The sequence below is a fragment of the Danio rerio genome, chromosome 20, assembly GCF_052040795.2.
Source record: "Danio rerio strain M-AB ecotype USA chromosome 20, GRCz13ab, whole genome shotgun sequence".
Taxonomy (NCBI): domain Eukaryota; kingdom Metazoa; phylum Chordata; class Actinopteri; order Cypriniformes; family Danionidae; genus Danio; species Danio rerio.
In genome coordinates, this window is record NC_141040.1 from 31448633 (window position 1) to 31464242 (window position 15610).

Consider the following 15610-nt stretch of genomic DNA (forward strand, 5'->3'; position numbering starts at 1 on the left):
TGGCGTTCTTTGGGTCCGGTCCTCCAGAGCGGTGCGTATAAAGTTGCAAACTTCACAGAAAGAGCAACACAGTCGTGCAGCACGTCCTTTTCAGGACGGCGCTCCTAATGTGCGTTTCTGGATGCGGTGGTTTCCTGTCCTCGGATGATGGGCACGAGCACTGCGCTGCATGTCTGGGGGGTCCAGCATGTTAATGCGCTGCTCACGGGCAGTTCATGTCGTCATTGCGATGCCATGACTGTTGCGCAGTAAAGATCGCGGCTAGCCTTTGCAAAAGGGCGTACCACCCCAGTTGTCCCCTGCTCTGCAGCGGGCACTCGGGCAGATCTGAGGGTTTCAGCGAGAGATAATCCGTCGCCCACGGGCCCGTGGACCTCCCGCTCCTCTAAGCGCTCCATCCAAGCTTCGGGCGGGGGAAGCGATCCGTCTAACAGATGGTAGCCCTTACGCCCGATGACACCGGAGACCAGACGTCCACCGCGGCATCGGAGGGTGGGCTTTCATTGTCCGATGATGATCCAGACCCGCTCGCCCCCTTCGGGCTGGTGAGCGCTGTCATTACGGATCCTGAAACGGACATGTTAGCCGTGCTTTCCCGGGCTGCTTCGGCCGTGGGTTGGAGATGGTTTATCCCCCAGCTCCGCGGCCGGACCGACTAGAGGGGCGTTCCCTTCTTCCCGGAGGTGCACAGTAGGCTCACGCGGTCTTGTAAAGCACTTTTTTCTGCTCGTGCTGCGTGTCCCTCCACCCTAACCACTCTTGACGGTGGAACAGCCAGGGGGTATGTGGCGATTCCTCAGGTTGAGTGCGCGATGGCGGTAAATCCGTGCGGCGCCTCTTCTTGGCGGGGTCCGCCTCGTCTCCCATCCAAAGCCTGTAAGTTATCTACCTCCCTCGGAGCTAGAGCTTACATAGCTGCGGGCCAGGCTGCTTCCGCCTTGCATGCGATAGCCACCTACCAGCGCTACCTAGCGCAGGCGCTGGCCGAGCTGCACGAGGGTGGGTCCAACCCAGGCTTACGAGCTTCGCACCGCCGCCGACTTAGCTCTTCGGACTACTGAGTCCGCTGCGTGTGCGTTGGGGAGGACGATGTCCACATTAGTGATCCAGGAGCGCCACCCCTGGCTGATATGCGCGAAGTCGACAAAGTCCGCTTTCTTGACTTTCCCCATATCCCAAGCCATGTTCGGCGACACCGTCTGTGAATTCACCCAGGAATTCAAGGCGGTGAGAGAGCAGTTGATGGGTGATGTCTTATCGGCGGTCCGTAGCCCGCTCCGCCCGCCGTGCCGTTCATACCTGCTCCTCGCCGAAGGCGCCCGCCTACGAGAGCTGCTCCGCCCCCCGCACACGCCTCTGGCGAAGCGAGCGCGTCGGGCACCTCGGAAGCAGGCAGCCCCCCTACCCAGAATGCCGCTAAGTCTGGCATCGTCCCTGGGACAGGCCATCTGGAGAAGAGGGAACTTGCTCTTTCCCCGCTGGAGGGCTGGGCCCCATTTCACAACGGCACTTTTTACTGCCATGAAAACATTATGAAAGGGCACTTTCCACTTCCCCGGATGTGACAGCCCGAAATCTGCCAGTCTGGGACGCTATGCTTTCTAGCTTGCAGATTCGGTGCGTTTCGCCAGTGGCTCACGAGCCCTGGGAGGACGGTCTCCTTTCTCCCACCCCTCGAGCCTCCCCTCCGGAGCTCGGGTTCGGAGTGAGAGCAAATATCTCACCTCCAGCTTTTCCGTGGGACCCGCGAGCTTCCCGGATCAGCACACCCACTCCGCGCTGCCCCACTGCTGGTACGTCAGAGATTGTAGCGATGAGTCCATTAGCGGGAGCTCTGCCTGCCTGGTTAGCGCGGGCCAGCTCTTCGCGGTGGCTCATACGCACAATCAGACTCGGCTATGCGATTCAGTTCGCGAAACGGCTCCCCAAGTCGCGGGTGTGTATTCACCAGGGTCAGCCCCCTGTCCGCCCTTGTCTTGCGAGAGGAGATTGCTGTCCTCCTGGCGAAGGATGCAATCGAGCCGCTCCCTCCAGCCGAGATGGAGAGCGGGTTTTACAGCCCACACTTCATCGTGCCCAAAAAGAGTGGTGGGTCACGGCCAATCCTAGATCTGCGCGTTTTGAACCGCTGTCTGCACAAGCTGCCGTTCAGAATGCTCACGCAGAAGCGAATCCTCCGGTGCGTTCGTCCTCTGGGTTGGTCTGCGGCATTAGACCTGATGGACGCGTATTTCCATGTCTCCACTCTTCCTCGCTACCATCAGTTTCTGCGATTTGCGTTTGAAGATCGAGCTTGGCAATACAAAGCCCTCCCCTTCGGGCTCTCTCTGTCTCCGCGGGTCCTCACCAAGCCCGCGGAGGGTGCCTCAGCGCCCCTTCGGCTCGCGGGCATCTGCATACTCGATTTCCTTACGACTGGCTGATTTTTGCCCTCTCTCGGAGCAATTGATTATGCACAGAGACAAAGTGCTCTGGCACTTCCACCTGTGGGGGTTTCAGGTCAACCGAGAAAAGAGCAAACTCGCCCCCGTGCAGAGGATCTCTTCTCTCAGGCTGGAGCTGGACTCGGTCACCATGGCAGCGCGCCTCTCCGGAGAGCGCGCTCAGCTGATGCTGTACTGTCTGAGAGAGCTCGACAGTAAAATAGTGGTCCCACTGAAACTATTTCAGAGGCTCCTGGGGCATATGGCATCCGCAGCCGCTTCATGTCGCTCGGATCATTCTATATAAGACCACTTCAGCACTGGCTTCACGATCGAGTCCCTAGACGCGCATGGCACGCGCGCGCACACCGAGTCTCTGTTACTGCGCTGTGTCGCCGCGCCCTCAGCCCTTGGAGAGACCCCTCGTTCCTACAGGCCTGGGTGTCTCTAGAACAGGCGTCCAGTCTTGTTGTTGTTTCAGCAGACGCTTCCAACACGGGCTGGGGGGCTGTGCGTTGCGGGCATGCGGCTGCGGACCTGTGGAAAGGTACCCAGTTGCATTGGCATATCGCCTGGAGCTGTTGGCAGTGTTCCTCGCTCTCCACCGTTTTTTTTTCCGGTGCTGGAGCGGCAACACGTGCTGGTCAGGACGGACAGTACGGCGGCGGTGGCGTATATCAGCCGTATGGGGGGTATGCGCTCTCGCCGCATGTCTCAGCTCGCCCGCCGTCTGCTCCTCTGGAGTCATCCGCGGCTGAAATCGCTGCACGCCATTCATATTCAGGTAAGCTCAACCGTGCAGCCGATGCGCTCTCATGGCAGCCTTACGTCCTGGAGAATGGAGACTCCACCCCGAGTCTGTTCAGCTGATATGGGCGCGATTCGGGGAAGCCCAGATCGATCTGTTGCTTCCCCCGAGATCGCTTATTGCCAGTTGTTCTTTCCCTGACCGAGTGCTCTCGGCACGGATGCACTGGCTTACAGCTGGCCTCGGGGCATGCGCAAATACGCGTTTCCCCCAGTGAGCCTGCTCGCGCAGTTTCTGTGCAAGGTCAGGGAGGACGAGGAACAGGTTGCTGGTTGCGCCCCTCTGGCTCAACCGGACCTGGATGTCAGAGCTCTCCCTCGCGATAGCCCTCCCCTGGCAGTCCCTTCGAGAGAGCACCTACTCTCTCAGGGACAGGGCACCACCTGGCACCCTCGCCGATCTTTGGAGGTCATTAGACGCGAGGAAGACTTAGGTAACCTCCGATTGCGGTGGCTAATACCGTCACTCGGGCTAGAGCCCCCTCCCCGAGCGCGCCTATGCCCTGAAGTGGAGTCTATTCACTGAATGGTGTGTCTCTCGCTGAGAAGACCCCCGTAATTTGCCAGATCAGCGTTGTGCTTTCTTTACGCCGAGAGAAGCTGGAGAGCAGGCTGTCGCCCTCCACACTCAAGGTTACATGGCTGCCATCTCCGCTCTCATAACGCGGTGGCTGGCAGCACCGTGGGAACGCATAACCTCATTATCCGGTTCCTCAGGGGCGCTAAGCGAATTAATCCAACTCGCCCCCCTCTCATGCCCTCTTAGGCAGATCCCTTCGATCCTCGACTCAGTATCTTTCTGTCCCTGAAGACAGCTCTGCTGGTCGCGTTGATATCGATTAGAGGGTCGGGGACCCGGAGGCATTTTTCGTCAGTGACTCGTGCCTGTAATTGGGCTGGCTTTCTCTCACGTCCTGAGACCCCGCCCGCAATATGTGCCCAAGGTTCCTACCACTCCGTTTTAATACGAGGTAGTGAGCCTGCAAGCGCTGCCCTCGGAGGAGGCAGACCCAGCCCTTCTTTATTGTCCAGTTTGTGTTTTGCGTATTATCCGGACCGCACTCAGAGTTTAGATCATCTGAGCAGCTCTTCGTCTGTTATAGCGGTCGGCAGCAGGGAAGTGCCGTACCGAAATAAGTTCCCACTAGATTGTGGATGCCTTTCTTTCACTATCAGAGCCGAGATGAGCCGCGTCCCCCGAGAGCGCGTGCGCACTCCACTCGGAGCTTCGCATCCTCTCGAGCACGCGCACGCGGCGCCCCTCTAACAGACATCTGTAGAGCTGCGGGCTGGGTGACACCCAACACATTTGCAAGGTTTTACAATCTGTGAGTGGAGCCGGTTTCCTCAAGGGTATTAGGTAACCCTTGGTGATTGAGGAAACAATTCGGTAGGGTGTTGAAACACGCTTGCTGCGCCATTCTCCCTAACACGGAGGTACGTGCGCCTTTTTATCTGTCAGTAAAGTTCCCCGTCAGGTGACCCTGCAGATTCCTCCGTGGCCCCCAGCACTGACTCAGCGGAGGAGTCACTTGCTGGCCCACTACGTTGTAGGTCTGCCCGCTGGTCAGCCCGCGTTTTGGGTAAAGGTGCCTGCTTTGCGTGATCCCCACTAGGCGATCCCATATGCTTATTCCGCCACGGTTAAGTCCCCCCCCCTGGGCGGACCCGTGTCTTCCCTCCCCGCTAACCACTCTTTTGCTATGCGTACTCCCCCTTTTTAGGGCTAGTCCATATTTAAATTCTGCCATCTATCCCCCCTTGGGTAACGGATGGCCTCCGCAGCGTCCTCCCTATCGGGATTGCACGCTTCCCAACGTACTGTCGTATTTTCCTAGAATTATCTAGATGCTTACGACTTCCCAAAAATATATCTAAATCCGTAAAACTTCTGTTGAAGTAGGATAAATTAGGGCCAGGGACACGTTGGAGGACCGAGCCTCCCATGATGTGGGTGCGTCACGCTTGCGTGACAATCCCCTCATCGGGGGCGTTGGTAAGGTGCAGTCATTATGGCGCTTTCCATACTTCTCCCATTTCGTGGATTTCAATCAATCCACTCTATGGCACTGAAGTTCCCCAACCGAAGGGGAACGTTCGAGGTTACAGAAGTAACCCTTCGTTCCCCGAGGAGGGGAACGGAAGTGCCATACTCCGTCGCCATAATGACTGTCCCTTAGCTGTTTGAAAGTCTCTTCAGCTTAAAAGGATGGCGTCTACTCGCTCCAGGTGTGCTTATATGCTGGGATAATTGGCAATGAAGTACACCTGTGCAAGCTTACACTGCCAATTCATTGCATTCATTGGCCCGTTCAATACTCCGTTCAATACAAGCGGCTTCTGAACCGAATCCTCCCATTTCGTGGATTTCAATCAATCCACTCTATGGCACTTCCGTTCCCCTCCTCGGGGAACGAAGGGTTACTTCTGTAACCTCGAACGTTATTGTGTGCACATTCGTTTGCTTAAGATTTGCAGCAGCCCTTTATTTTACAGCTCTGCTCTTAAGTACTTATCATAGTTACCTATCATGAAATGGGCATGAAGTTATAATAATGTACTGAGTTAGTGAGGTAGAGAGGCCAGCAGGGGTCGCTCAACCTGTAGTCAGTGTGAGTCCTATGCCCCAGTATAGTGAGGAGACACTATACTGTTAGTGAGCAGCATCCTTCGGATTAGTCTTTAAACTGAGGTCCTGACTCTGTGGTCAATAACAACCCAGGAAGCCCTTTGAAAAGAGTAGGGTTGTGTCCCTGGCATCCTGGCCAAACTTACCCACTGGAGATGTCCAACATGGCCTCCTAACCATCTCCATATCATAATAGGTTTCATCCTTTTCTCTCCTCCACCAATAAGCTGATGAGTGGGGTTGGGTCTGGCACAGAAAATACTGCCATCTTTTTAGGTGGATGCTGCTGATGCTAGTTGAGGAGATTTCCCCCTCAAATCTGTAAAGCACCTTGGGAGCCCTGAAAATTGCTATATAACTGTATTCATTCATTCATTTATTCATTTTTTTTTCGGCTTTGTCCCTTTTCACCTACTGTATACCACATGTTTTTGATTTGCCGGGGTTCGAACCAGCGAACGTCTAGCTGTGAGGCGATTATGCTACCCACTGCGCACTGTGCTACTATGTACTGTAACTGTAATGAATTATTAATGAATTATTATTTAACAGTATTTTTAAATTGAATTTTTTAAATATTAATTGAAGCATTTAAAATTCTGAAACAAAATGAAAATCTGACATTTTTTTCTTTCGAGAATGTCATTTATTTTCTTCAGCCGAATTCATATGAATTGTAGCTAAAATCATGTTCACTGTGAAATGCAAATTAACTGTCAGCACTCTGAGAATTTAAAAAACAAACATTAGTAAAACAGAATTAATATTTATGGCTACTGATGAAACATTCACAACTTATTTAGTGAAATTATTGGTCTGAATATCATTATTTCTATAGCATTGGCAAATTGTAAAGTGTAAATTGTCTCCAGTATGAGGTGCAAACCTTTTGTTGCGGAAAGATGTTTGATGTATATCACACTCTGGCCGTTTGAGAAAAGCCAGTATTTCTAATTAAAACTGTGCAATATTTAATTAATTAATTCGTTTTTTTTTTTTTTTTTTTTGGCTTTGTCCCTTTATTAATCAGGGGTAGCCACAGCAGAATGAACCGCCAAATTATCCAGCATTTGTTTAACGCAGCGGATGCCCTTCCAGCTGCAACCAATCACCGGAAAACACCCATACTCTCTCATTCACACACATACATAGCATTTGTAATGAATTTTATTATTTAATATATTTTTTCCCCTTCTAAACTCTGTATCTTCAGGAGCCACAGATATTTAGTTTTTCATGTGCATGTGTTTTATTTTAATGCCAGTGAGTGGTGAAGTTGTATTTTATAAATAAACAAAAGAACTACGATTTCGAATTAAAATATTTCTTAATAATCTACTGTAGGATTAAAAGTCACTCATACATCTTGAATGGAATGAGGATGAGTAAACTAGCAGATCGTTTTAATTTCTGGTTCAACTGTCCCTTTAATTATCCAATATCATTCAATTCAGTTTCTAATATAAGCCTGTTATCACTATGGTCTTGATTTATATGTAATACATTCCTACATATGCAGTCTTATGGCAATACAGGAACGAGTTAACCATAGCATGTATTTTGTCTATAAAAAACCCATATGTCTAAGTGTCTGGACAGTTACTATGATCACTGTCATGCTGAAGTATGCTGGTACCCATTAGGCAAAGCACTTAATCCCAGGTCACTCCAGGGGGACTATTTTTGCCATTAGCGTACTTTAAGTCACCATATATTGAGCATCTGCTTAATATTAACTTGCTAAGCATAATGAGCATGAGGTCATGCCCTTTCACTGAATCATCCATACATGTACTTCCATATCTTGCTATGTGACTGACAGTTATACTATATATATTCCCTCATGGGACTTTCTAGAGCCTCATGAGCATCTCAGAGTGTTGTCACTATTTTGGGTAACAAACTCATTCCTATCCTTAACACCCCCTGGAGGTCTAAAAGCCATGAGGATTGTGCTGACCCACATCTGACCCTCCTCCAGCACAGGTGATGCTCTCTAAATAAATTAAAAGAGGAAACCCATTGCAAACTGAAAAAATTAACTTGATAAAACTACAACATAAAAGAAACCAAAGGACTGATGAAAATGCTAAATATTTATATTTATATTTATATTTTTAAATATTGTATGGGACAAAATACTTTTCGATTCAAAGGGGAATGGGTGGTCAACCTGTCGTTCCATATGTTTATTTGGCAGTATAACACTTAAGATCATGATATTTAAACATATCAAATGTGAGAAACGTTATAGCAACTTTTTGATATTAGATGAAGGTCTCCGTGCAGTCATTCTAATGAGTTATTTTTCCCCACGGCATAAACAGATGTGCCATTTTTATAGACTTTCCTCAAGTCAATACTTTTCAATTAAAATTTACCTAATATTACTAGTTTTATTTGCATTTATTAGAAAACATTTATATTAAATATTAATACTTACCCCAACACCTTGACGGCCCTTTTTGGTATTTCAGAGTGAGTTGACCTGAATGTTGCTTCTAAGAAATGTATTGCTTTTTCTACTCTTTTAGCTAGATGAGCAATTCCTATCAAGTGGAAACAATTACTTCTTTCATCATATGACATGTGGATCCGAGAAATCTTTAGCCCCCCGAAAAAAGTTTACTGTTAACTTGTTCAATTACTATTATTATTTTTATTATTTAAACTAATAAATTTCTTTTAAATTTTTATTTCTTTATTTTTTACATTAATTTTTATAGTTTTTTTCTCTCCCAGAAGATATGTTTGTTTTTAAATCATACATTTTATTTATTTTATTTTTTAGAAGAAAATAAGAAAACAGTCTGTAATTTTTCCTATGTTGTATTGTATTCTAACATATGTATGGTCTTGTTAAACACTGATAAATAAATAAAAAATAACATTCATTTACACACAAATCAAGCACAAGTTTCAGACACCATCTTTCTTTCTTGTCAGAAATGGAATGCACAATGTGGGATATCAAAGAGGCAAAAATTCAAGGACAATTGTTTTTTTCAAAAAAATTTTTTACAACAAAATACATCAACATAACATTTAGAGAACATTTTAGATTTACAGTTGTACACAAAATATGCGTTTTTATTTTAGAATGCATTTCTTCTAAATAATTTATATTTTAATTAATTGTTACTTTAGATTGCCAACAACAATCTATTTTGAGGTTGGAAGTGTATTTTCTTGACTCAGAAATACATTTTCAAACACGTTATTTTTTTTTTTTTTTACTAAATATATTTAAAATTTATTTAAAATATATTTTAGCTACAACAAATATGTTTTTCATTTTATGAAAAACCTGTACCAGATAAAGGTGTCTCTGGAGACAGGAAGTAAAGCCAGATTAGTATTTGGATGTACTTTAATGCTTTCCTACCTTCTTTCAAAGGCAGCAATTTTTAGCTTTTCGGACACAGCCTGTGACAGACTGCTGACTCATAAACATCAGCAGGTGTAATGGGTTTATGAGGACATCATGTCTGCTGGGAGATGATTGGCTGATTTAGAACAGTGAGGTTACATACATCTCAAGAGGAATCAGATTATTACATAATCATATCCTTTGCTGATGTAAATAAAGTATTTCACATTCTTTTAATTGAGCACCTGATTGTGTTGATGCATTGTGCAAACACAGCATTTAAAAATATGCTCCATAGACAATAAAAGTTTTCCAAAGTCAAACCAAAGGCAGACAGCTGTGAGTTTTTAATGAGGTTTATCATGGAAAAGAGAGTGGAGTGATTGCTAATAAGCTTTGAAGTTGAAGTGAGTCTCATGCTGATTTTTAGGCACTCGTGAAGGAAATGGATATGAGCACACTTTTTTGGGGGGGAGGAAGGAAATGTCAAGGTCCTTAGAAGATGGCAGGTGAAGAGGAACTGATGATTGTGGGAATATGGTGGGAGTCTAGTGCGAGTAATGAATATTAATCTGTGTAAAAGTTACTGACAAATGGCTGTGTTTGTATTCAAAGGGAATAAGAGATTTGGATGATGTCATATTTATATTTTCATTGCAACTACCACTGTAGAAAAAAAATCAATAAAATGTATTTGAACTGCATAATTAAAGTTATTTTATGTAAAATTCAAATATAAATATAATAAATAATATTCAAAATAAATATTAATTTAGTAAAAGCTTGCTTGAAGCTTAAAGTTAAAAAAGGGTAATTTATTTTTTATTTTTATTTAGATTATTTTATAGTAATATTTATATTTGTCATTTAAAGTATTTAAGTTGCTTAACATACATTAGTTGCCTTAAACTTGGAATTTAAAGACAAACATAATTTTAATCAGTCTCTAAGCTGTTCTTTTGCAGTACATGTTAATCACTTTCTGTCAGGTTCAGTTGCAGTTATAAGAGATACAATTTTCTAAATGAAAACTACTTATAGTCTAGCACGTCTCATGTAGAAGTGTTAAGTTGTAAATAGGTGTGGAATAATAACCGGTTTTAATATTTTTGCAGCAGTTTGGAAAAGTCAAGCTTTAAAACCGCTAAAATTATCTTTATTTTCTTGGAAGGGAAAGCTTTGTCTGTCACAGCTGTAAATGTCAGTTTGAGTAAGGAACTTAGAGATTCTGAGAGATGCTTATTGTCGGCCAATTGAATTCTTCATCTCAGCGGAGGACTGTAAACTTCAGGGGCTGTTTGTTGCTGTCTGCTCTGAAAGTGTCCCTAGTGGCAGAGCTATAAAATAAGACGTTAAACACACAGTCAAGTACATTATTGCTTCATTGAATTGGTGTGATAATGAATTGCTTTGCCTCAGTCATGCAGGATGTGTTGTTTCAGTTTGCTATAATTCATTTGCATGTATTTGATCACTGTAACAAAAATGCTTTAGCATCTGTAAATTACAGTAAAATGTTAGATTCATCATGGGTTTCACAGGGATTATAGATGCACTAACAGACATACAGTTTTGGCCTCATGTTTGAATTTGATTGCTTGCTCTGTAAAAAAATAAATAGATAAAAAAGTATATATATATATATATATATATATATATATATATATATATATATATATATATATATATATATATATATATATATATATATAAAGAACTATACTAAAAAGGCTACTGATGGTAAATAAACAGATGTTGTTTATTATTTCATTAATTGATTGATGTCTTGACTGACTGAAAGTACATTTTAAATAAAAACTACAATTATAAACAGCAAAAATGTGTTTTTTTTTATGCAAATATATACATATAATTGGCCAACTTCTGCCAGGACATTTCCTCAAGAAACTTTTTTTAAACAGATTTCCTTTAACAGTGTATAATAACCAAAAGCATTAATCTTAAATACTGCTTGTCTCAATACGCGGTTTCTGTACGCTATAAGATTAATTTCCTTTGTAAAAATTTCCAAATACAGTGATGAAAGCCAGTACTCCAGACCTCAGTATCAAAATCCTACAGAAATCCTTCTGAAGATTTCTTATTATCATCAGTGTTGTGCTGCGTACTATTTAATTAGATGTCTGTCTGTTTCATTTTAAAGGTAACGTATTATTCCCCATTTTTTACAAGATGTAAAATAAGTCTCTAATGTCCCTAGAGTATGCATGAGAAGTTTTATCTCAAAATACCCCACAAATAATATTTTATAAGTCTATAAAAACTCCACCTTTTTGGATTTGATTCAAATTGTGGCATTTTGGTAATTGTCACTTTGCATTAAAATGAGATTGTGCTCCCAGTGCCATTTTTAAAAGTGGGCAGATAAATGTTACAAATGTCTCTGCATCAGCATAGTGGCATCTCAAAACTCCCCATTTATAATGACTCTTAGTCGCAAACATTATGTTTGGGAGGTAGGACGTGAAAACTCTAATGGCGAACGGCTGCTTCTCACTTAGGGCTGTCTATGCTAATGAAATAAGGGAGAGATCATTACTTAAGTCTGGGACTGTCCCCCTCTGATGACGTGTACAAAGGGAGAATTGCATTTAAAGTGTTTCTGCAGACTATTTTTATGAAGTGTGATTATAAAAAAATGAATTAATAAATGTTTACTTTTAGAGGTTGGCTATACTCTTGCACTCTTGCCCCACAACTGTGTTTATACTCCTTATAAAAGTGATTTTTTTTTTTTTTTTTTGCATAATAGGTCCCCTTTAATATGAAATGTCTAGCCAAAACATGGAGGGTCTGTTTTGTAAATCCAGACGCACTTTCCAACAGGATGTTCCCTTTTGTGAGCAGAAGGGTTTGGAAATCTCAGCATCCATCTAACACTGATTACATGCTTCCACACTGCCAGCATGAGGGGAAATCCTTGGCCAGAAAACTGAAAGATATTATTCATGCAGCAAACCACTCAATAATTGTGAGAATAAGTGGGTGGGAAGGTGCAATTACAGCCGTATTTTTTAAATTCAAAAGGAGCTTGTTGCAAATAAAATGATGTAAGTGTATAATTATGATATGAATGTAATTTTGTGCCTTGCAGGTGAAAGTGATGGTGCGAATATGCAATGCCAAAGGATCGAGAGACACCTCAGAATCCATGTCCTTTCTCAAAGTGGACGCCCATAAGAAACAGCTGACGTTTTGTGAGCCGCCCATGTGTGCCCGCACCGCCTCTGCCAACGCCCCAAAGATGTTTACCTTTGATGCCATCTTTACCCAAGATGCTTCCCAGGTACAGTGATAAATGCCTCTATTTGGAAATCAGAGTCATGAAAGTAAATAATCTGCAAGTTCTGCCAAGAAATTGTCCCTATTTCCTGTCTTATACTTCATTTTGAGCACAAATCTACATAGAATTACTGTCAAACAGACAGGACATTTATGCTGAGATCAAAGCGAAGTGTAAGGGAGATATTCGGTTTGGCTTGGTGTGTAAGGGAGATAAAAGGTTTGGGTTGGTGAGCTGGGGTTATCGTTCTGAGCCCACAGTGCCTGCAGGGTCCTCAGAGGAAACCGATAACAGAGCTCGTCTCTCTTCTTCTTCCTGAACTCTTTGGGAGTTTGGAGTCTTTTGGTTTCCTGTCCTAGAAACATCAGGTCTGATGATCAATGACTACCCCACATTGTTCAGAACAAAGGAGGCTTTGAGCGAGCACACATTAGAGGTGGTTTTTACAACAGCGCTGTCAACACTTTCCTTAGGCTGAAAAATATACACGCATAATTTCAAGTTTGAAATCTTTATCAGTGTTTTACTTGGTTTTGCATCTGTTTGGAAAATTTGCAGGAAGGGCAAAATGACACGTGGGGATTTACCTGCCGATTGTCAATGCTGACCTTTTTTTGTTTGATATTTTGTATGTTTATCTATTTGGCATTTTATCTGCTTATCTGTCTGCCATTTTGTTTATTTATCTGTCAATCTAATATTTAGTCTGTCTGCCATTTTGTCCATCATTTTGTCTGTTTTCTGTCTGCCAGACATTTTATCTGTTTATCCATCTGTCTGTCTGTCTGTCTGTCTGTCTGTCATTTTGTCTATTTACCTGTCAGTCTGATTTTTTGTCTGTCTGTCTGTCTGCCTGTCTGCCTGCCTGCCTGCCTGCCTGCCTGCCTGTCTGTCTGTCTGTTATTTTGTCTGTTTATCTGTCTGCCAGACATTTGTCTGTTTATCTGTCTGTCTATTTGTGTGTTGTTTTGTTTATCTATCCGTCTATTGGATGTTTTGTCTGTCATTTTGTTTATTATTCTGTCTGTCTGATGTTTGTCTTTTTTGTATGTTTGTCATTTTGTCTGTTTATCCATCCATCTATCCATCCATCTATATTGATTGATCATTCTATTTATCCATCCATATTTATTGATATTTCTGTCTGTCTATCCATCCATTCAAGTCCCTTCACCCATTTATTCATGTCCATGAATCCATGTCCATCCATGTCCATCCATCCATCCATCCATCCATCCATCCATCCATCCATCCATCCATCCATCCATCCATCCATCCATATCTATTGATATTTCTGTCCGTCCATCCATCCATCCATGTTCATCCATCCATCCATCCATCCATCCATCCATCCATCCATCCATCCATCCATCCATATCTATTGATATTTCTGTCCTTCCATCTATCCATCCATGTTCATCCATCCATCCATCCATCCATCCATCCATCCATCCATCCATCAATCCATCCATCCATCCATCCACAGTCCTGTGTTTTTGTTTCTATTCTGTCATTCTATCGATAATTTTTTTTCATTCTGCAATTATGTCTGTTCATCCGCCATTCAGGTTATTTGGTGTGTTTTTCTTTTATTTTGTAATTTGGTCTGTTTGTCTGAATTATAAATATGTACAAATTGAACAGTTTGAATTTGCATTAAATGCTTTTTTTGTCATCAGGCGGAGGTGTGCTCAGGGACAGTGGCAGAGGTTATCCAGTCTGTGGTCAATGGGGCAGATGGTTGCATCTTCTGTTTTGGTCAAGCCAACCTTGGTTAGTAATTATCTCTTTAACCCACATTTTATGGTCATTAACTTTATTGTTATGCTATCCCACCTCCTTCTTTCACAACTCCTCATGCTTTTACAGTTAATGCATTGTTAAGAACCCATTTTTAGATGAAGTAGCTGACAGTTAGCGAAAGGAAAAGGGATGCGAAATACACTAATGTTCTGGCAGCATTTAAAACTAGCTAATAAGGAGGCAGAGAAAGTGCTGGGAGGGCATATGTCTGTGAGCAGTAATAGCGGTTTGTTGAACACAAAGTGCCCCCATTTTACACTTTGAGTTTGAAAGTGCTCAGTTTCTTTCTCTCCTACTCTCTTTTTTTCAGCCCCTCACTGTGAGAAACTGTGTGCCTCCCACTGTGCTTTTTCAATCCCCCATAGTTAGCTTGGCTTCTCATTTACTCTGCCTTCGCACAGTATATTCTCTTGTGACTAACATCCATGTGGGTTAATTTTATTAGCTTTGGGACGTTTTACATGCACTGTGCTATTATGAACACAAATCCTATTATAGACATCCGCTTATATCATTTTGTAGTTAAGTCAAGCTAAGTTAATCAGCTGACATTGTAATGTTTTTCAATTCTGTGATGACAGATGTTCACTTATTTTATTACATAACTGTTTTTAGTTAAATGCTGTAAGAGCAATGAAGGGGCAATTAAAACACAACCACATTTAAAATTCTGTTTCCTCGGTCTTGAAAGTTGCAAATTTCATTATGGCTGATTTTTAACACTTTACTTTTACCTCACAGGCAAAAGCTACACCATGATCGGCAGGGACAGCTCTACACAGAGCTTGGGTGTTGCACCCTGCGCAATCTCTTGGCTCTTCAAGCTCATTGAGGAAAGGAAAGAGAAGACCGGCACAAGATTCTCCATTCGAGTGTCCGCTGTGGAAATCTGCGGCAGAGAAGAGGTGTTGAGAGACCTGTTGGCTGACTTTTCTGCAGGAACTTCACAGGACAGTCAGAGTGCAGGAATTTCTCTGCGAGAGGACCCAGTCTGTGGCTCTCAGGTGAGTTCGAGATTGTTTTTCATTTGTGATAATCTACACAGTGTTTCTGTTGCTCAAATAATAGAGTCTGGTGTTCATGAGCTTGTTTTCCTTGAAAGCATAGATTCATTCTTTAAAAACTGAAACATAAGTTATGTGTTAGGCTGGTGGAGCATTCAGTTGCATACCTCTCGGTGGACCCTGACACACACCATGGCTTACACACAAGGGCGTAGTTTTGCTCTTGACATTGGTGGGGACATACATCCCTAGAGCTGCAATAAACAGCAC

At 43.5% G+C, this 15610-nt stretch overlaps 1 protein-coding gene across 3 annotated transcripts in view; it reads left to right on the forward strand.

Annotated features, from left to right (window-relative positions):
• kif26aa (kinesin family member 26Aa) overlaps positions 1-15610 on the forward strand; it is a 159201-nt gene that overhangs the window by 119653 nt on the left and 23938 nt on the right. For all 3 annotated transcript variants that reach the window (XM_087298277.1, XM_087298278.1, XM_087298279.1), the window contains 3 exons: positions 12345-12536; positions 14213-14306; positions 15078-15340. In XM_087298277.1, the coding sequence (XP_087154403.1) occupies positions 12345-12536; positions 14213-14306; positions 15078-15340 (549 nt within the window). The remainder of the gene's footprint in view (positions 1-12344; positions 12537-14212; positions 14307-15077; positions 15341-15610) is intronic.